The following is a 22,944-nucleotide window of genomic DNA, read 5'->3' on the forward strand; positions in this document are numbered from 1 at the left end:
GTTTCTTTGGAATCCTTTGGCTGTTAGTACATTAGTGAGAGTGTGTAGTTCGGTTTTTAGGTGTTATTCGTCAGCTAGGTGTTTTGTTCTGGAGATGAGTGTCTTGGATACGGAGTTGATCTGTGCTGGGTGGTGGTGTGAGAGTGCGTTCAGATAGCGGTTTGTGTGTGTTTTTTTATGGTAGATAGTGTGTCCTAGGGAGCCGTTGAATTTCTTGTAGACTAAGACATCAAGGAAGGGAAGTTGATTGTTAGCTTCTGTTTCCATGGTGAATTGTATTTTGGGGTGTAGGCTGTTGAGGTGTGTGAGGAAGTCATCCAGTTTTTCTTTGCCGTGTGGCCAGATTACGAAGGTGTCATCTACGTATCTGAGCCAGAGTTTGGGTTTGTGGTTGGATTTTTCTAGAGCGAGGGTTTCAAAGTGTTCCATGTAGAGGTTTGCGATGACAGGTGAAAGGGGTGATCCCATGGGTGCTCCTTCCATTTGTTTGTATCTTTGTCCATTGTAGATGAAGTATGTGTTAGATAGGCAGTGGTTGGTCAGATCTAGGATGTGTTTTGGGGGGTTGTATTTATTTAGGATAGCTGTCAAGGCTTCTTTGATTGGCACTTGGGTGAAGAGGGATACGACATCGAAGCTCACAAGTAGGTGAGCTTATATATTTGTCATATATATATGACAAATGCTTGTTAACTATTAGATTACCTTGCTAGGCCCCAAACATGGGACAAATCTTTATCTCCTGTGTCAGCCTATCCTGAAGGCCATCGACAGGCAGTAGTCACACTGGTGACAGCTCATATTTGTGTAAATTTTAAATTGCTAACAAAGAATTAAGGGAGACTGATATGCATTTCAAACTTATTAGTTTTCATCAGTCAGCCATACCCTTCCGAGATTCGAACCTGGGCTGATTACACATTAGGCAGTTGTTTTTTCCTCTAAGCCACAGGATCTCTCTCGCTTTGTTAGCAGAGAAGCAAGGGGAGATATATGACAAATGCTTGTTAACTATTAGATTACCAAATATGAGCTGTTACCAGTGTGACTACTGCCTGTCGATGGCCTTCAGGATAGGCTGACACAGGAGATAAAGATTTGTCCTATGTTTGGGGCCTAGCAAGGTAATCTAATAGTTAACAAGCATTTGTCATATATCTCCCCTTGCTTCTCTGCTAACAAAGCGAGAGAGATCCTGTGGCTTAGAGGAAAAAACAACTGCCTAATGTGTAATCAGCCCAGGTTCGAATCTCGGAAGGGTATGGCTGACTGATGAAAACTAATAAGTTTGAAATGCATATCAGTCTCCCTTAATTCTTTGTTAGCAATTTAAAATTTACACACATATATATATTTGCAAGAAAACGTATGTGAACCCTTTGGGATTACGTGGTTTTTTGCATGAATTGGCCATAAAATGTGCTCTAAACATCATGTAAGTCACAACAATAGAAAAACACAGTCTGCTTAAAATAATACTACACAAACATTAGCTGTTGTCATGTTTTAATTGAAGATAAGATGGAAACATTCACAGTGCAGGGTGGAAAAAGTATGTGAACCTTTGGACTTAATAACTGGTTGACCCTCCTTTGGCAGCAATAACCTCAACCAAACGTTACAGATCAGACCTGCACAACGATCTGGAGTAAGTATATTTTGCCAGTAGTGCTGTGGAACATCCAGGTGCTCTTTTGCAAACTTCAAACGTGGACAGATGAAACCAAAATTGAGTTGTTTGGGAAAAACACACAACACTGTTTGTGGAGAAAAAAAGGCACAGCACACCAACATCAAAACCTCATCCCCACTGTAAAACATGGCGGAGGGAGCATCATGGTTTGGGGATGCTTTGCTGCCTCAGGGCCTGGACGGATTGTTGTCATTGATGGGAAAATGAATTCCAGAGTTTATCAGGACATTTTGCAGGAAAACGTACGACCATCTGTCCGCCAACTGAAGCTCCGCAGAGGATGGGTGATGCAACAGGACAATGACCCAAAGCATACAAGTAATTCAACAAAACAATGGCTTCAACAGAACAGAATACGCCTTCTGGAGTGGCCCAGTCAGAGTCCTGACCTCAACCCGATTGAAATGGCATGACCTTAAGAGAGCAATTCACACCAGACATCCCAAGAATATTGCTACACTGAAACAGTTTTGTGAAGAGGAGTGGTCCAAAATTACTCCAGATCGTTGTGCTGGTCTGATCTTCAACTACAGGAAACGTTTCGTTGAAGTTATTGCTACCAAAGGAGGGTCAACCAGTTATTAAGTCCAAAGGTTCACATACTTTTTCCACCCTGCACTGTGAATGTTTCCATCTTATCTTCAATTAAAACATGACAACAGCTAATGTTTGTGTAGTATTATTTTAAGCAGACTGTGTTTTTCTATTGTTGTGACTTACATGACGTTTAGAGCACATTTTATGGCCAATTCATGCAAAAAACCACGTAATCCCAAAGGGTTCACATACTTTTTCTTGCAACTGTATCTGTCAGTTGCCAATGTCCAAATTTTGATCACGTAACCATGGGAAATGCTACAATGGTCGTAAATGTAAAATACAATCATGTCACTTTTTCCAGTGCCTTTGTAACTTAGAACAGTCACTAAAACTGTTGCAAATTGAGGACTACTTGTAAAGTATTTAAATATGAGTCAAAATCACTTCTAATATGAAAATTGTATTATGAATGTAGAATCAATGTTGGACAGATTTTGTACATATGTAATCTCCATCGACAAAAGAAATAATTGTTCTTTTGACTTAATATTGGGACATTCTTGCTTCCTCATATCTCCAGGATGTCCTGGAGCCAAGGCAAATCTCTCAGGTAGGGACCACATTCTAGCGTAATTCATTAGTAAAGAGTTTGGCAGCCATCTCTGAAGAAACAAATTGTTTCTAGTGCTGGAGCATTGTTCACACAAGCCACTTCCAGGAAGGAATAGCAGCAACGACAACAGTAGTACCGCAGGTACAATTCGGGGAGTAGCAGTGCCAACTGTTGTGTCAATTACCAGAAATGGACTACAAAAATTGAAACAAATTTTCTGTATCTCTTTGCTGCCATCTAGTGGCTCCATCTAGTCAGTTTCTACTAAGGTTGGCCACTGCTCTGCTTATCTCACTCTGTGCTACCTAGACAAATGCATTGGTCCTCTATTCCTGCTATGGCTGCAGCAGATACTGGCCAATTATTTTTAAAAACTAAAGCCTTGGCTTGAGCCTCTTATCCCTGTGGGCTATAAGGCAGATGTCATGCCTTGTTTGACAAAAGTTATAACATTATTTGTAATAACTAGCCCAATTAAGAATTCTAGACAACTCAAAAGCTTGCAGATTCTTCAGATAATTAATTAGTCTAAAAACCATATCACCAGTTATGATTTATGATTCTGAAGACACTCATATTTCAATTAGTAACCTTAAAGACCCATAACTGCTAATATGTTTTCCTATTAGTTCAGAAAAGAAAAAGGGACAGTATATAATTTAGAAAACAAAGTGGTACAATAGAAGCCTTGTTGTTTATATGTGCAAATTCACCCAATTGTTCTGTTGAGCTCATAAAACCTGCCCATTTGATTGTAGAAATAAATGTGTACAACATAATAAACAAGAATGGGAGCATGAGTTTCCTGCCAGGCACAGTAATAAAACTCTTGTTGTCTCTCAGTTCTACATTCCAGACTAGACACAAACATGTTAAATAAGTGTTCAATTGCCAAACTTTAGAAAACCATACATATATTTCTGTGCATATATGCATTATGTATGATCTTAGTCAGTCCAAAGTTCAAATTCTGGGCTTCTTCCCCCTGCCTATTTGAGCCAGTGCACATTTGGCTGCTCTTTTTTAGCCTTGAAGCTTTCGGACATCTGTTCCTTGTTTACCAAATGGCTATCTTTGGCATGAAAATCAAGATCCCATGCTTCATCACTTTCAACCATTACATTATGTTAATATCAATTCTCCCAAATGCTTTGGGCTGTTTTTAGCTTTGTATTGAAAACCAAGGATAAAGCGTTTTACAAATTAGAGAGTAAAACATTTAGGGAAATAGTTTCATGGACGCCTGCATTTTGTGCCCTGACATTTCAGCACATAGAACCAAAAATTCATGAGCAAAGATATAATAGGCATCACTATACAAATCATAGACCCAATATTTCAGCTATTTTAAGAATTCAGACAATATCTTCCAATAAGCTTGGAACTTCCAGGAACAGCAGAGTGAGAAAGGCAGCTGAACAAACACAACTTCTGCTGTCAAGTCACCCTAGACATCAGAATATTTGTGTTATCTACCACATAAATGAACTCCCATCCAGTTGAGGACTACTCCATAACTAGAGCTTTTTTTGTCATAGAACACTCAGAACAGCACCTTTTTTGGATGGAACCTTGTAGGGTAGGCAAGGCGGGTTGTATGACATGTGTGAGTTCCAGCACCTTTTTCTTTTACAAAAAAAGCACTGTCTGTAACCATGCTTGTAACTAACAGGTGCTGGACATAAGTGCCTGGTTTCTCAATCTGGCCACTGGAAATGGAACATCACTAGTAGATTACGTTCTCTTTTAACTGAAGTGCCACCATTGCCATAATATGAATGAGAGAGAAAGTAACTGAATTATTGGTATTTGGTCTGCCAGGTACTCCATGACACTAGACCAGGGCATTTGGCAGCTGGAACATCCAACCAGGCAACATCAATTTTGAAATTGAGGATAGATCATTGGGGAAAAGTTTCCCTGCCAATATTGCCTAAATTTTCAACAAGACATATTTCAAAAATCTGATAAGGCAAGTTTTTCCTGGGACAGACAGAAGGAATATGTATCTCTATCACTACTTCTGCCAGTATTCAAACGTCTTTTGAATACTGGCAGCTAAGGGAAGGAAAGTATTTCTCAGCACAATAAATTAATGAATTTACTGATGAAGAACTGATGCAAAGTTATCTTACAATTCATTCAGGAAGCACTAGCACTAGCACTTATCCATTATCCATAGATGCCTTATCAGATTTTTGAAATAGGTCAAGATTTGTTGAAAATTTAGGCAAGATTGGCAGGGAAACTTTTTCCCAATGATCTATCCTCAATTTCAAAATGTTCCATTTCCACTCAATGGTATCAGGGGCCAAATTTTTGTCATAAAATTCCTTTGTCAAAAATGCTTTTAAAAATATTATCTTAAATAGGTAAGACAACAAAAGGGTAACATAATTTAAAATAATGAAAAGAAAAGGGGTTTCTTACTGAAGTTAGCATGTTATAATGTTACAGTGCAACTCATAAATTAAACATTTTTTTAAAAAGTAATCAAATGTGTTGCTCATGAAACTATTTTATGTATGAGTTTTTATTCTACGTATAGATCAAGAATAATTTCTTTATAAAATGTTTTAGAATGCAACACCTACAATCTGATGTTAAAGGGAGGTTATTTGACAGGTAATTCTTGACTTACGACCACAAATGGGAGCAGGATTTCCACTGCTAAGCAAGTCATTTGTTAAGTGAGTCACACTTGATTTACAATCTTTCTTGGCCACAGTTGTTAAGTGAATGACTGCAGTTATTAAGTGAATCATGTGGTCATTGAGCAAGTCCTAGTGGACGATCACTTCACTTTGAGCCAGCAGTGTGCAGCAGCAACCAAAAAAGCTAATACAATCCTGGGTTGTATAAACAGAGGCATAAAATCAAGATCACACGAAGTATTATTACCACTTTATAAAAACCCTAGTAAGACCACACCTGGAATACCGCAGCCAATTTTGGTCAATATATCACAAAAAAGATGTTGAGAGTTTGGGGGAAAATCAGAGAAGAGCAACTAAGGCCTGGAAACTAAAACATACAAAGAACAGCTACGGGACTTGGGTTTGGCTAGTCTAAAGAAAAGAAGAAACAGGGGTGACATAATAGCAGTATTCCAGTACTTGAGGGGCTGCCACAAAAAAAGGGGGTCACGTTATTCACCAAAGCACCAGAGGGCAGGACAAGAAACAATGGTTGGAAACTGATCAAAGAGAGAAGCAACCTGGAATTAAGGAGAAACTTCCTGACAGTGAGAACAATTAACCAGTAAAACAGCTCGCCTCCAGAAATTGTGGAGAGACTAGATGGTCACTTGTCTGAGATGGTATAGGTTCTCCTGCTTGAGCAGGAGACCTCCAAGGTCCCTTTCAGCTCTATTCTATTCTATTCTATTCTATTCTATTCTATTCTATTCTATTCTATTCTATTCTATTCTATTCTAGTATGGCTTCTTCCGTTGACTTTCCTTGTCAAAAACCAGCTGGGAAGGTGGCAATTACGTGACCCAGTAAGCATGGTAAAATTTCCCAACCACCCAAATTTTGAACATGTGATTGTGAGGATACTGTGACAGTTGCAAATGTGGTCATTTTTTTTCAGTCCGTGGTCACTAAATGAATGGTTGTAAGTTGAGAACTATCTGTATATTAATATGTTGTCATTTTTTTTTCCAGTTTAGATGTATATATTTCCAGGACATTTATTAGCAAAATAATATGGAAAGAAAATCCAGAAATCATAGACATAAATATATATAGAGAAAGAAACTACTTGACTGTATAGATTGATTGTATAGGAAGACAGCTCTGGAATTGATTGATTGATTGATTGATTGATTGATTGATTGATTGATTGATTTATACATTTCATAAGATTTGTCTTTACCTATTTTCTTCATATTCTAACATTTAGACCTTTTAAAATATTGAGAACCAAAGATGTTTTACTTTTCCAATTAAACAGCAGTACAGTAGCTTTTAGCTCGTAATGGTACAAAAACATAGCATCTTGCTGGCACTCAGAGATGCTATCAAGTATTAAATGCAGTACACTATCAGATTCTCAGATTTCCTGAGCATCCATAATCAATCAAAGCCACACAAAGTCAGAAAGTTTCCTGTACTTTTCATATCCACTCAAACCCCAGATTTCACGAATGATATTATACACCGCTAAGTATTCACTAATCATCTCGCAAGATACAACTCACCAACTGTGTATTATAATCACCTGGACAAGTGATTTTCTAGTCCCATCGAGAGGAAAATACAAGGGACTTTTTTCTTGTTTTGTTTTTGTTCTTTGTGTTTTTGAAGAAAAGGGCCTCCATATGTGACAGGTAGGTTCCATTCAGTCTTAGAATCACAAACTTTATGTGCTGATCAAAAGGAGATACTTTTTAACTCTATAGAGAAAATAAGAATATTCTGGAAAGAGTTTGTTCTGCAGCACATTGAGTGGAGTATTGATTGACATTTCCTTTAATAGCCTAGCTAAGCTGGAAATCTGGCTAAATCTGGAAATCATCTTTCTAAGGAAAAGATATTTAAAAGTAAAACCTTCAAACAATCCTGTATAATTTCATCACTCCAGTTATTTCAGAGTCTTTTCAGGCTATTTCAGTACTGGCAGATTGTTCTACTGGTCTAAAATCAGCTTTGCATTAATGAACTCTTAACATCTTGAGGGCATGGGGAAACCTTTCTGTTTTTAGTGTTCCTATATAAAAATCCCCAGTCTTTGCTAGATTCTAAATAGTGATTGATTTGAAAAATGCTTCTGTATGATCCCAACGTACAGAAAATAGGAAAATCATAAGCCCCAGGCAGTAGTGATGTAGCTCTTTTCTCTGGAATGTCTTAAAATGTTAGAAAAGAAACAAATATTTATTTATTAAATTTATATGCCCCAACTCACTATTAGGGGCTGTATTACAGCATTTGTTGGGTCATCATTATGTTCCGATTGAAAATTAGTGCTAGAAATGTATTTTTGGAAACAGATGAGCTCTTTTTCTCTTTTACTTTCTCTCCCTCCCTCTCTCAAACATCCTCATGCTCTGTTGATATATAGTTTATTTTTTCTCTACATGTAATTCTGCCCATGAGAATACTTTCAATGAATAATTAAATTTGGCAGGCCAATTATTGCTTAATTCCAACTCCCAGCATCCCTCACTGTTGAATATGTTTCTTAAGGATGCTGGAAGTTGCATTTCCACAACTCAAGTTGTGTACTCTTACACTCTTCAGAGGTTTGAACATTGCACATATCAAGTACAATGTGCAAGATGATTCTTAGATTATTAATATTACAATAATAAAACATTTTAATTAGTGCAAGTCAAACTTGCACTAATTAAATTGCACAGTGTAATATTACAAAATAGAGGATCAACAAGATGCTACGGGTTAATGGGAAAATGCCTGGAGGCTACTTTAAATAATGGATGCAGAATACGTAACTTCTTTAAATAGTCATTCCATTATATTCCAGTAAAAATGATTCTGCAAAGTCTTGATCTCCCTTTTTTTTTAGTTTGAACCATGCAATCAGAGACAGAGAATGTATAATGATTGAAATGAATGCTATGCATTTCTAAAACTCTGTAATTAAAGGTTGAGGGCAACCTGCAGGTTTCACACGGTATTTTGTTTTTCTGTTTAAAATGGTTGCTTCCTGGAATATCTTATGAACAAAATGTTTATGTGGAATGAGTAGTTTCCACTGGAGAGAGTTATTTTTTTTGGTCAATATTTGATGCAGTGTTCTGTAACTGGACTGGAATATTTCTTGAAACAAGCTTTGCAAAACAGCATCAGCTGTTGAATATAAAATAATTTATTTCATGTTCCCTAGAATGGCAATACAAGAGTGAAACCAGCCAGGCATTAGATATACCTTTGGCTGTCAAGGATAGTTTATTTGGCAAAGCTATTAAGGGCTGCTTAAAATTTGATGGAGCAGTGCCTTGGATAAATTTACTGTGTTATGAATTGTTGCCAAGACTGATAAACACTCTTAACAGACTATTGGGAATTGTATCAAAAGTAATTTTGGGGATAACCCCTTGGAATCAAAAGTATGCACTACACCAACTTCATGTAGCATAAATGCTCAGTAAAAACAGTTTCTATTATTTCTTGTGAGAAAATAATTTTAAAAAATATCCAGAGAATTTTGTACAAATACATTTATTCAATTATCTAGTTAAAAAAGCTAGCCTCAAATGAGATTCTATGGGGTAATCAGCGAATTGATGTTATATGTCAGGGATCCTGGTAAACATACGTATATCCTAAAGGCAAGGGTATCTGCATTTCGGGGGGGGGAATATTTATTACAGCAGTGTTTGTTTTATTTGCCCCAAATTACATTGGAGCATGTAGCATGTGACAGGAAATGCTACAATCATACTTCACAATTTTAGCTTTTAATCTTTTTTATTTAAATAACTTCTTAAATTTTATAGCTCTTAAAATATAGATGAAAGTATTGTGCATTTCTTGCTGATAGAAACAGGCAAAATTGCTATATAAAAGTTATTCCAATAGTTGAGCATTACAACTTCGTTCCCCCCTGTATCTGTCTCAAACTTCTCATTAATTACAAAAACAGAGCCAAAAGTGGATTTCAGTGAATTCTGGTATTGACTCCTGCCACTGCTTCTTGGACAGGATGCCGCTACTATATACTCACTCAAAGCCATGGTTATCACCATTTCATGACATAGTATTAAAAACTTTTCTTAAGGGCTGTGGCAGCTGTTTTGAAACAGAAGCATAAGTGATATTCTGTTCCTATCTGTATCCATTGTATGAAATTACCTCAGAGGCAATATAAAAACATTGTTAATATTAGATCATACATTGTATGTGGGGTATTTAACATAATAGATGAAGAATAAGATGGGAGCCGTGGGCCGTTGCTCTTGCATATCAGAAACATCACCACCTGTCAGAAAAGCACTATGGAGTTCTTGTGCATCTCCTCAAAACATCACTAAGTCGAGCATCTCAAATGAACTAACAGCATTACTGTAAACTCCATTAGGAAACATGTGGATGGAATGGAACTTTATTGGGGAACCGTACTTTAAAGCCTTCTAAACTCCTGGCCCAAATACGATTGACTGACACCTGGGACCTTTGGAGGTGCCTTGTGGTTTCCAGCAGGTTCTTTGAGATATTCTTTGCAAACTTGTAATCAGTTCCTTTGAGTGCCTGTTCAGCTCCTTGCAACAGAAAGTGATCTGAATGCTTGATTTCAATGCCATGATTACCCTTTGCAAAATGATCTCTAGTGAATTCCTGGTTTACTGAGGACCTCCAGGAAATGAAGTAGCAGAAGAGGTGCTTGGAGCACTGTGATAGGAAGATGAAAAATGAATAGAACCATCAAAGAAATTACCGCACTTTGCTATTTACTCTCTCTTAGTATGGTGAAGCAAGGGGGAAAGGGTAGGAGCACTTAGACTTCAAAACAGCCTTCTCTTGTAAGTTTGATCAGGTCCAATTTTGTTGGGTTTTTTATAAATTGTTAAAAATATTTACTTTGTAAAGCCGTTTAATTGCTATCATTTATTGCCCTGTTGTGTGGTGTTTGGGGTCATGTCTCTTTTCATTGGTATTGATTTTTATTTATTTATCATAATTATGTAATCTATCTCACTAAAAGCAACTCTGGGTGGTGTACAACAATTATTGTACAACATTATGGTAGACATTTTGGGAAGGTGTATATTTATATTCCTTATTATTAAACTATGGAAGTTGTAATACATTTGATGAATACATTATAAACTGCCAAGATCTGATCAATCAATTTGAATTCTATCTAAAACTGATTAAATTCAGATTAATAAATTCACGGTCAAGACAATCAACAATCAAGACATCTTTTTAATTTGTCTAAGAACTGAAAACATTTTCTCTATACTATACCTTCTGAAAATCAGTTTTTAGTTGTGATTTCTTATTTTAGATTTTAGAATTTCTTCTAAAATAAACACTATTTTAGTATCTCTTGCACCTGAAAATGAATTGTAGCCATACCTTAAGAAAAAACTGCATGGTCCATGCAAATGCACTGTAACAGTAGACTAGTGGTTCCTTTTGAACAAAAAAATGTATTTAAAAGTAATAGAATTGACAAACTGAATTGGACAAAGGTAGGTTTTTACAAACAAAGCAAGGACTGGCAAACAATGCTCTATGCTTCATGGTACAAATAATACAACTCAGATGCTTGCATTAAGCATTATGAATTAACTATATGAACACACCTTTGAACAATGTGGCAATATTCATGTGATCATTCTGATGTCATTTTGACATTATAAGAATATGGTCATTTTGACTTGCTAAGCCACGGGTGTCAAACCTGATCACGTCACATGATGTATCGTGACAATTTTTACCTTTGTGGTGCTGGGATGGGCATGGCCTGCACATGGTGTATCCAGCCTGCGGGCTGCCAGTTTGACACTCCTGTGCTAAACTATGTAGAGGGAGGCCTCAGCTTAGCAATTACAGGAACATGATGAAAACTGGCAATGGGACAGTACATTTCAGTTTGGTATATTTTAGCAAAATTAAGAACAGTGGATAGCACTGAAATGCATCTTCATTGTGACATTAGTGCATTTCTATGTGGAAAAACTGTATTAGTGTATAATATTTCTATAACAGAAATAATAGTATATTGTATTAAAGGGAGGCAATGAACAACCAAAGTATTACCCCATGCTTGCTTACCCTCTGCAATCAGCTCTGCTCCAAATTCCCCCTCTACATGACTGCTTCCTCATCACTGGTTCCAAATTAAGATTGTTAGTGGTATGAGCTACTTCCACTTTCAATCATAAAAATATATGATTAAAAATCTTAGCCAGTAGAGCAGGGGTGTCAAACTCAATTTCATTGAGGGCCACATCAGCATTGTGGTTGCCCTCAGGGGGCAGGGTGGGTATAGCCAGGGTGGGCATGGCCTACTGGGTGGGTGTGGCTAGAGTGCATATGGCCTACTGGGTGGGTGTGGCCAGCTCTACATCATTCGCATCAAGGGTGCCTATGGGGGCCCAGGCAGGAGTGGGACAGATCTGAGGTTCTCTGGCAGAAGGAGGGTCTCTGGGCCAGGGCCAAGGCAGTGGGAGCCGTTCCCTCACTGTTTCCAGGATGGCTTTGCGGGCCACGTGAAACCACTTCATGGGCCAGATCCAGCCCCCGGGCCTTGTGTTTGACATGTCTGCAGTAGAGACTTCATACAGATTCTATTTTGATGCATAGCTTGAGAACTTTGCATAAGGAAAAAAACACAGATTAGACAAACTAAAATACAGCAGATTTCCTGGGGGGGGGAAATATTGTTTGAAAATAATGGATAATAATGGAGAAATAGAGCATAGAAATCTTATTTGCACCACAGCACAAGGCATTAAGAAATTTAGTACATAAAAGACAAGACAAAGGGCATCAGTACAGTCTCTGTATGTTGTATTACCTGTGGTAGAAAGTCAGAAGTAAAAGAAACAAGAAGTACAGTTAAAAGATATGCATATGGAATAAAAAGAATAATATAGATTACGGTATATGCTATATATTTGGGAAAGTTTCAACTGTAAGTCTAAAAGAAATATTTTTACAGAACAAAAGTTTTCTACAAAAACTCAAACCTTGTAATTTAGCATAAAACTACTATTACAATAGAAAGGACGTTTGGTTTCTCTGGGGCCAGACCAATTCCATATTACAAGATAAGGTCATTGTAAAAATTACAAATAGACATCAATCTCTTTTTGAAAAGTTAGTGTTAATTATTTTTCAAAGAATTTAAGGTTACTGTCTAATTTTAAAACATTATCAGATTTTATTTGAAATACATTATGGAGAATCTACCCCAGGGCTTAAAGAAGCTTAGGACTCAGAGGGGGAAAAATGAGATGATAATACTTGTGAGTTTCTATGGCAGCAGGAATGATTTTTATCAGCATCCGCCATGGGAATACACCTTAACCTTTATATTGGTGGCATCAAAATCTAATAAGAATTTTACACATATCTTTCCAATATTACTTGAGGGCTGACTCTTCCCAATTACAACTACCCACTCCATTAGGTCAGGCAGGAGGGGTATGCTGCAAGTCCCATCATCAATGGAGGTCTATCTCATGGGTCCAGATGGTGTGCCTTTTCTGCTGTGACTCCTACGCTCCAAAACCTAATTCTCTCAAACTGAGATTAGCCCCATCTCTGTTAGCTTTTCGGAACAGCCTTAACATTTGTTTATTTTTCATCAGCCTTGGGGATCCCATGGGAAAACCACTAGGTGGCTGCATGAAGTTAAATATTGTTCTCCAGCAGTCTTGGAGGTTTTTTTATATCCTTATCTTTGACTGTTTTTAGACTGAATTTAGTTTTTAACTGGTGCCATGTTTACATGTTGCCCAGGGTTATGTCGTTATGAGATGGCAGCTATATAAATATGCTGAATAAATAAACAATAAGATACTGTAATTGGAAAGGAACATTTTTCTCCTCTGGTGGGAATGAAATAAACTTTAATATTTTGGGGGAATTGTGTTTAAAGGCATTTAAGGATTTAAGACTGAATTCTTTCCAAAGCTAGGTTTGTCACACATATCTGTTGGCCAGAACAAGACATTGCAAGGTAAAAAAAAAAAGTTAATAAAAAAGTAATTAAGCTTTTATTTATAACAGCCAAATTAGTCATTGCTAATGCATAAATAATGGAAATATCTTGATAGTATTTCAATAGATAGCATGACAAGATATAGTTTGCATCTTTAGCTGAAAAAGTGTGATACAATCCATCTAAATCCCAAACCCATGTTAGCAAAAGACCATTGCTATGTTCATGTAATACTCCAAAAGCAGACAAATTAACTATATGTAATGTCATGATCCTCGTAGCATTCTAAACTACACAGTAACTATCACACACTCCCAATTCTATTTCAGCCACATTATAGTGCAATATGTGAACCCAACACGTAGATGATATAGACATAGAATCCTTTTTCTAACCCAGGGGTCTTCAAACTTGGCCCTTTTATGACTCATGAACTTCAACTCCCAGAATTCCTCAGCAAGTATGGCTGGGTGAGGAATTCTGGGAGTTGAAGTCCATGAGTCATAAAAGGGCTGAGTTTGAAGACCCGTGTTCTAACCTCTCAAAGTTAGAATCCTAAAAGAGCTGACTTTTTAATATAAAAATAAATGGACACAGAAGAAAAAAAGAAAAATATCTTAATTTAATCCTTTTTAAAATTTAATGCTAAATTATTAATAATGTAATGCAACCTATGGAGGGTTGTATGTTTGTGTTATGCAGACCTGTGTATAATGATATAATAGCAAAATGTAACAATTCAGTGTTTGAACTTCCAAGATTTAAGACCCTGTCAGCTGCTAGAATTAAAAAAAAACTCAATATCATTTGAACATACCTTGGTTATATTGTAAGAGGTTAAAAGAAAAGGGTCATGAAATGAAAATTTACTTGTCATCAGATATAAGCAACTCTGGCAAAATTAAAACAAAAAAGGATTTTAAACTACTTTAAAGTAATTTATATGGACTACTTTTTATTGGCATGTGTGGAATTATAGTTAGGAAACTGAATTTTATTACTCATTTTGGTAATATGTGCTGCTGTGTTAAAATTCATATTTAAATTGCCTGTGCTCTAGGCCTGTCATATTAGCACAATATACTATTCATTAGAGTTGGGTAGCTAATAAATATAAATAAATAAACTTTAGCTTCATTTGTCAAATGATTTTAAATGGGAAGGGGAAGTATGTTAGCTTCTATGCATATAAAAGCTGAAAAGGGATACTTCTCTTTTTTCTTAGGAATGATACAGATATCACAATTCAATAAATTAATGCAAAATAAAATAAATCAAGCATACTTTTTAATATAAGAGGAAGGATTTTCAGAGAAATTCATGCACAATTACATAGATGTTCTTAGAAAATTCTAGACTTATTCAATCAAATTTGTTTCAGCTTCTCAGTTCAAGAAAAAATGGGGTTTGCAGAAGCTGAAAGGCCTACAAATCAATAAACTGATTTTGAAATATTCAGTTTGATTCTCCATACCAATGTGATTCAAAAATACATTGACTTTAGAACTTCAATTGAATCAAATATCCAAACTGAATAATTCCACATTCCTAGAAAATTCAGATATTAGACTGTGTCTTCTTCACAACTTCCTCCTTTACCACTCTGATGTTCAGCCAGTATTATACACAATTTTAAATACACAATGTATCACAGTAGCAACTTGAGCCCTGCTTAACGCTCCTAGGTTGGAGCTGCAAGGAAAAAGAAATCATAATAATAGAACTGCAATATAGCAAGTTCAAAAACCCAAGGTGCATGAATCAAACCAGTCTGACTGGTAAAAACGTACACAAGTTGAAATATATGTATGTACGTATGTATGCCTGTATAGCCAATGGTTTTACACAGTGGCTTTAAGTTGTTAATTTCCAATTTGTGGTTGAAATGTATGATATAAATATTTTAATGCTTTATAATATTGATTATATAAGGCAATACTCATGAATTGAGGAGTCTATGTGAAGTGTTGTATCTATTATGCCGTAATTAAGGGAAGACTGTTTCATCCAGCAAAACATTCCAAGAGATCAAAGATACAAGGTTCTTGCCAGCTTCCCCTTTTTATGTATCGAGTTCATTAGCTGCAATCAGAGCCACCTCTAAACATCATACAATTCTGTACTTTTGTAAGCTCAGATTAAAAACAAAGCATTGCATAATTATAATCCTAGGAGAAACTAATAGGGCGAAAATGTCAAAACAAAAAAAGCCACAACTAAAATACTATACTCACTAGACCAGAAATCAAAGCACAGGTCCTCACCAGCAGGAAAGGTCATAATAGTCCACCCATATTTCAAGAAGGAAAGACACTCTGAGCTATTCCCAAAGAGCTATAGAAATTGCTCACCGTATTTCTTGAGTTGACTGTGAAGTCAGTCTTTTAGTCATTGTAAGCCTTCTTGAGAGATTGTGGAAAGCCTGCAAAGAACTGTAACATATGACTGGCTCCCTATTCTATTCAATAAAGTCTTGATACACTATTTCATTAATAGAAAGTTAATAAAGTTCTTAGCCAAGTTTTTCTTTATGCAAAAATGAATAATATGATGATATAAATAATATTGAAGTTTTTCTTGGGGCATATTGCTCACATTATTGCCTTGGAGATATCTTTGGAGAAGTTGTTATTTAGGCTTACTGTAATTCTTATGGCATTTATACCTGTTTTCATTGTTACCTTCTGGGAGGAGACTTCATGGTATCTGAAGCAGAACATCCAGATTCAGTCACAGCTTTGTTCCATACCATATTAACTTTGTGAACTCTAAAGCTTCCTCCTTCCATTATGTATTCAAGATGGACAGAGAATAATATTTATATGTTACTTATATGTAAGGGTGTAGGTCTATACATATGTTGTATATAGCATGTTTTAAATGTGTTATGTATATGTACACTTTGAGAGGAAGCAACTAAATTTCATTTTTAATGTGTGCCATTGTGCCCACAGGGAAAAATGACACTAAAGGTTATCTATCTATCTAATTAAAAGATTGTTGTTTCAGGCTTAGGGAAGAAATAATTTTTCATTCAGCACACATTTCATGCATATGTTAATTTTTTTTTGACAGAAACAGAAGTATGATTTAAAAGGGCTACTGTATTTTATTATTATTATTAAAAGCTGCAGTACAATCCTTTTACACCTAGTTGCTAGAAAATAAGTTTCATATATGCTAGATTGTTCCATTACAAAGCATCAAATGTACTCTCAGGATGCCCATCCATGGTGTAATACAGTATTTTGCCCAACAGCTAATTTCTGTTTTCAAATTCCTATTTGTCCTTAGAGATGTATGATGGACTTCTGAAAGACAGAGAAAGAAGCTGTCAGCTTGCAAAGTATTATATAACCAAAACATTTGCAAAATTCCCACTGCTTCAAGAGGCAGTCAGGAACAGAATCCCTACCATAACAAATTTACCGATAAGTACATCTTAAAATATACATATCCAATTTTCAAGATTAATGTCAAGCCCCTCGCAGCTGCTCACAATGAAAAAGCCTTGTTTTTCATATAGTCTTATTAACTAGATCCAATCACTTCCTGCTATAAGAGTAATATTCAGATGATCTGGTCCTGAATTGTTTTGCAAATGGCCATTGTCTTTCTCAGACATTAACCAATCAATTATATAGCATGACCTAGGTCCCAGACAACAGTGAAATTTATTTCCCTTTATTTCATGAGAAAATTTATTAAACAAAAACAAAGGTTTGTTTTCCAATACAATATTGTATTCTAGTTTTTCCCATTATTTATAGCCTGGAACTCTTCTGTTCCTCACATTTTATGCAGGTACAGGCCAATGCATTGCCTTCCAAAATATTCCTTCTATCATTCTTTGGTAGTTGTATGAGAGAGTATTTAGTGCTTGGCTAATGAAAGACCTGGAATTAAAATGAGATGAGGGACAGGCTTATACTGACTGATGTGAGGCTCTCTTAATCATCTATGCACTCATGCAGGGCATCACAGTTCAAACACCACTTGTCAGTTAAGTGCAGAGTAAAATTACTCAATCAAGCATTATGCCCTGCAGTTGTCTGAAATTAGTTAATTCCATGCTGGACATGTTGATAGCTTTAGAGAAATTGTTAGCTATTCTTACACCTTGTAGAAATTGATTGGTTGAATGTGTGCCATCAGTCAGTGACAATTCTTAGTGATAACATAGGTAGATTTTCTTCTGGACACCATGTCCCTAACCTGGTCCTTCAAATCTTCCAATGCTGCATCTCTTGGCCCTGAATCCATACATTTTGCTGCTGGTCTCGTCTTTTTATTTCCACCTTTCCCAGCATTGTAGACATTTCCAAGGTTAGGTCTTTGATACTATGTCCAAAATATAATAATTTGATCCTGCTCATTGTGCTTCAGGTAAAAACTGGGTTCATTTATTTATCAAATTTATACATTAAATTCATGGAAGATTTAGCTGAAAAATAACCAGGCCTTTGAAATATAAATTGTTATATTTAGCAAATGTTTTACCAGCACAACATGAAAATGTCAAGTGAAACTCTACCTTCCTTTCAGAAACACGATGGCCACTTCACAGTCATCCAGCTTGTTGGGATGCTTCGTGGAATTGCTTCCGGCATGAAATATCTCTCAGATATGGGTTATGTACATCGGGACTTGGCAGCTCGGAATATTTTGGTCAACAGTAATCTTATGTGCAAAGTCTCTGACTTTGGATTATCACGGGTACTAGAGGATGATCCTGAGGCAGCTTATACAACAACTGTAAGTTTATTTGGGTTTTTTTCCTAATACAAAAAGGTCAGATGATGTTGAACACGTATTTTACACTGATTATTGCTTCATTTTGTGCTATATAGTTAATATAAACTAAATTATCCTGTCTTAAACTTTTTTTGTGACTAGGCAATGTAACTGGATCTTTTAAATGTTCTCTCTTCATCAGTGGATGTGCTCTCTTCCTCCCTTAATAAAACTCCCTTCAGAGTTTTATTTCACTGTTGTCATCTTTTAGGGCTGCCATGCTACGAATGGGAATAGACCATCCCCCCAGACCTCAGCCATCTTCTCCATGGTGTGCTGCAGCTGATCCAAAGTGCTGCCTAAAACAGTGAGGCAGATGCACACAGAGAGGTGGCAACAAAAACAGCACTCAGATGGCCACCAATCACCATACTGCCTCTTGGGAGGGCAATGTCAGCTGCCAATGCAGTGGCAGGGAAGGTGAAAGGCAATCCCACCCACCAGATCAGCCTGGCGGGAGTGGGGTGAGAAACCAAGTTGCCCCAATAAACAGTGCTCGGAACCTCCAGGAGCTGCAGAGATCTGGGCACGCCCTTTGCAGTCATCCTCATGCAACGCACAGCCTCTCCCTGTAAGCAATCTGGCTCACCCAGAGTCAGGTTGGCCATCATGGGAGGCTCATCCCACATATGTGGCAGAGCCGGAGAATGGGGATTGGCCACACCTCTGGCAATGGCCAACCTGACCCCAGGCGAACTGGATTGCTTCAGCTGTGAAGAGCCTGGCCTAAAGTTTCCATCGCCCAGGCTTCCTGACACTGATGGGAACTGTGGCCAGTCCTCACCCCCACCTGCCCACTGGATTCCCCAATCTAGGGAATGGATAGAAAGGATGCAGTCCCTGCTTGCCTTAGGCCCCGGGTTTCTTAATGTTCAGGCCACCTCACAGCAGTGGCACCAGCAGCAGGCAAGGCTGGGGGGAGGCATGTGATCCGGCCTGCCAAAAAACCTACAGTGGGACGAAGTAGGCAGGGTCTTAAGTAGGGCTTACTTTTTAGGGTAGGGCTTATATTAGGCCCAACCCCCAAAATCAAGTTAGGTCTTATTTTCTGGTTAGGTTGTATTTTGGGGGAAACACGGTACATCTATGTTTGTGAAATTTATGAAAATGTGCAAAAATAGGGCTTCAATAATGTTAGAACTAAAATATTCATAGTTTGATTTTCTTAATGGCTTCTTTATGTTTAAAAAAACTAACATTGGACTTACCATCTGTTTAGAACAAAAGTAAACTGTGTCCTTTGAGTTGAGCTTAACTCCTGTTGACATCATGGACAAAATTATCTAGTTTCTTGGCAACAGTGTAGAGATGGTCTGTCACTGTATTGTTCCGGGATATTTTTCTTCAACTTTGCAATTCATCCTGCATCTCTACATTTTATAATGCTTTCTTACCTAAGATTAACCAAGTCCAATTCTGCTTTGCTTTCTGAGTTCAGCCATGGTCAGCTAAGTGCTATAATCTTACTGGGTAAAATAGGATAGTACAAGGCTAGATTTTGCAAACTCCCATATTCTAGTAGTTTAAATAATGTCAGGAGTAAGAAAGTCAATTCATCTCAGAGAATAATAATCCACAGGATGAAGTAGACTGCTGTCGCATGCTCCTGGTTCTGCCTGGAAAGCTAATAAATCCTGCATGAATCTGAAGCAGATACCATGCTTCACTTGGACCACTTTCAAGTGCCAGCTCTCCCTAGTTTTAATTCCACTATTGGCTTAAACCTAATTTTTTATTATCCCTTGGCAAAAAACACAATTACCCAGATTCACCCTGCCTACAAGATTTCATGCATTGACTGTTTGTAACAGTTTGTTCTTAGTAGAGAGGAACATTTTCATCTGACTGAAATCTACAATAAGAGGAGCTGTAAAAGTTTCTGCATTACTCCATGGGAATCAAAGTATCAAAATAAAAATCAAAGTATTAGTGTAACCAAATATGTCTTGATAATAGCAGTATAAAAGTAACATAGATATAGCCCATAAAGCTTATCTTACCTTTTAATAAGAACATATTGATCTTCTTTTTGTATTTTTCATTAGGCTAACAGGATGCAGGTAGCGGTATAATAAACAATTACATATATTATTTCCATTCTGGCAGCTTCAAGATGCCTGTACAAATTCCTTCTGATTCTTCTAGGAATTCATTAAAATAAGATTGTATTAATTAGTGCTAATAAATAATGTATGGTTGTAATTCATGCTAAAGATGCATGTGTTAGTCTACTCTGATTTGTTTTTACATAATGAAATACAGCTAAACTGGAGACACAATGAGCTGGATCCAGGCTGTTAGTCACAGCTAGAACCCACCAAAATCAGTCTGAAAAGTTACAGCTGTCTCATTTCATTTTTGGGGATTTCAATAGGCTTAGGTGTTAAGTGATGTATTCCGAATCTAGCCTAATGTGACTAAAAATTATGGCTATAGTCCAATACAGAATTGGACTAAACAATGGATTTTAAACTGTGCCTGCATCTTTTTTAGATTGCAGCTTCAGTCAGGCAAATCTGCAGTATGTGTCACAGACATGACTTTTTGTTATCAAATTAATAAAATTAAGATTAGTTTTAGCAGAAAACTAAATACTTTGTTTAATATTTGTCAGTAAATGAACACTTTTGCATTGTCAAGTTATGAAAGAATAAAAATTTGTTGCCTTTGACTGCCCCACAGTGGCTGAATTGGAATAGTACTTTTTTCCCCAGGAAAAACAGTATTTCTAATCAGTTTGGGATTAGCAGACACAAATAATTGCTCTTCTTACAGAAAGATAAATTAATGAACACCTTTACTGCAAACTAGTCAAATACTTATTTAGATGATTTGAAATAAAAGTAATCGTTTTGTACAAATCTGAATTTTTAAATAACCTACAGATACAATCACGAACATAAATGTCACAAAAAGCTAAAGTATTGATGTTGAAAGATTACCAGTTTGCTCAGTACCATAAATTAATCTGATTAATTGATCTCAGTATGATAATCAGCAAAGCATCTCCGGGTTTAATTTAAATACAATATTTATATCTCTGCATCAAGCATGGCATTCTGTCATGCTAGATAAGAAACTTAATTTATTCTTCTTCTCTGATCTTGAGGATGTTGTGGATGCATTCTAATTATTCCATGCTTTGTGATAATTAGTTTCCAGTCAGGCAATTCAGAATTGTCCTAAAAATTTACTATAAATTTCAGTTCAGTATTGTTTCTTATTGCATGGATTGTACAATAATGTAGAGGTTGTATAGCCAATATTCTCATAGTTTAGTTATTTATCAAAAGCACTTAGTGACCTTATTTCATTCTGATGGTACTCTTCAATAGAACTGTGTGAGTGGCTTCCACAATTCACTTCTAAGTTCACAGATTTTTTGCAATCAAAGATCATTGCAAACAAGAGCTGCAGTGTTACCCCTTTCTTGGTATTATCTATATTTGGCAAAACTATGAATCTACCAAGTTTTCCCACATCTCTTCTGATTTATGGTCTTCCATTGTTTAGACATGCTTTCTGCTCTTGCAGTTGATGACAATATTCAAAACTGGGAATCTGGTTTGTGTGTGTATATTTTTGTTTGTATGTGTGTATGCATGCATGCTTCAAGCTTTTTAAACATACCCCAAAGACCATCAAACTGATAGATTTCCTACTCTGAATTCAGCATTATGAATATAGCAAGGTTATCCAGTTATCCATAAGCTACTTTCTTCCAACTACAGGAAATGTCAATTCAAGAAAAACACAAAAGATAAAATGGTAGAAGAGGAAAGGATTTTAGGTGTTTCCAGTTTTCTTCCATATTACCATAGTTCAAATAGCTTGAGAACAGTTTGTGTGAGATTATTTTAATTAAAAAGAGAAGGTGATGAAGAAATGCAAGCTGCTGAGAATCTGTTTTGATTGCAGCAGCACAGAAATATGTTTAATTAGTCAAATGCAAACATCTCTAAATCTTCAATTTCACTCTACCCATTTTCAGCCAACAGAAAAGTCAAAGTGCGTTTATTAATGTATTTTTTGGATGTGAGGGCGATCTGGCTGTGACATCTGTCACTCTATTGATCGCCAGGGTTGATTCGGCTGAACTGGCTGGCTAGGTAGGTGTCCCCTTCCTCCCTCACCGCTCCATGTGTGTCCCTCCCAAAGCTGCGCGCTCAGTGGAAGAGGACGACCATCCCAGATAGGAGGAGTGTACCAATCTTCGGTCAAGGGTATAATGTATTTTTTGCTTGTGAGTTGCTTTGTGTAAACAATCCAGAGAGCACAACCTATTAGGTAGTTTAAAGGTAAAGGTTAAGGTTTCTCCTGCCCAGTCATGTCCAGTTCTAGGGGGTGGTACTCATCTTTGTTTCTTAGCCAAGGGAGCCAGCATTGTCTGAAGACATTTCTGTGGTCATGTGGCCAACTATATGCCAAGACACACAGAATGCTATTACCTTCCCACCAAGTGGTACCTATTTATCTATTCACATTTGCATGTTTTCTAACTGCTAAGTAGGCAGGAGCTGGGACAAGTGTCAGCTTTCCAGCTGACAAGCTCAGAGTCTTTAATCACTGAGCCATTGCATCCCCTATTGGGTAGTTTAGAAATAGCATTAATATATAAATATCAATTTATGGATGTATGTGTTATCAGATTAAGAATGTT

The 22,944-nt window shown here is 36.7% G+C and overlaps 1 protein-coding gene across 1 annotated transcript in view; it reads left to right on the plus strand.

The window, feature by feature from the left end:
* Positions 1-22,944, plus strand: part of EPHA6 (EPH receptor A6) — a gene marked incomplete at both ends in the record, with an annotated part of 451,179 nt that overhangs the window by 391,699 nt on the left and 36,536 nt on the right. Inside the window, one exon of the mRNA XM_083361258.1 lies at positions 18,036-18,245. Coding sequence (XP_083217384.1) covers positions 18,036-18,245 — 210 coding nt within the window. The remainder of the gene's footprint in view (positions 1-18,035; positions 18,246-22,944) is intronic.

Source organism: Vipera ursinii, assembly GCF_947247035.1.
Source record: "Vipera ursinii genome assembly, chromosome: 4".
NCBI lineage: Eukaryota > Metazoa > Chordata > Lepidosauria > Squamata > Viperidae > Vipera > Vipera ursinii.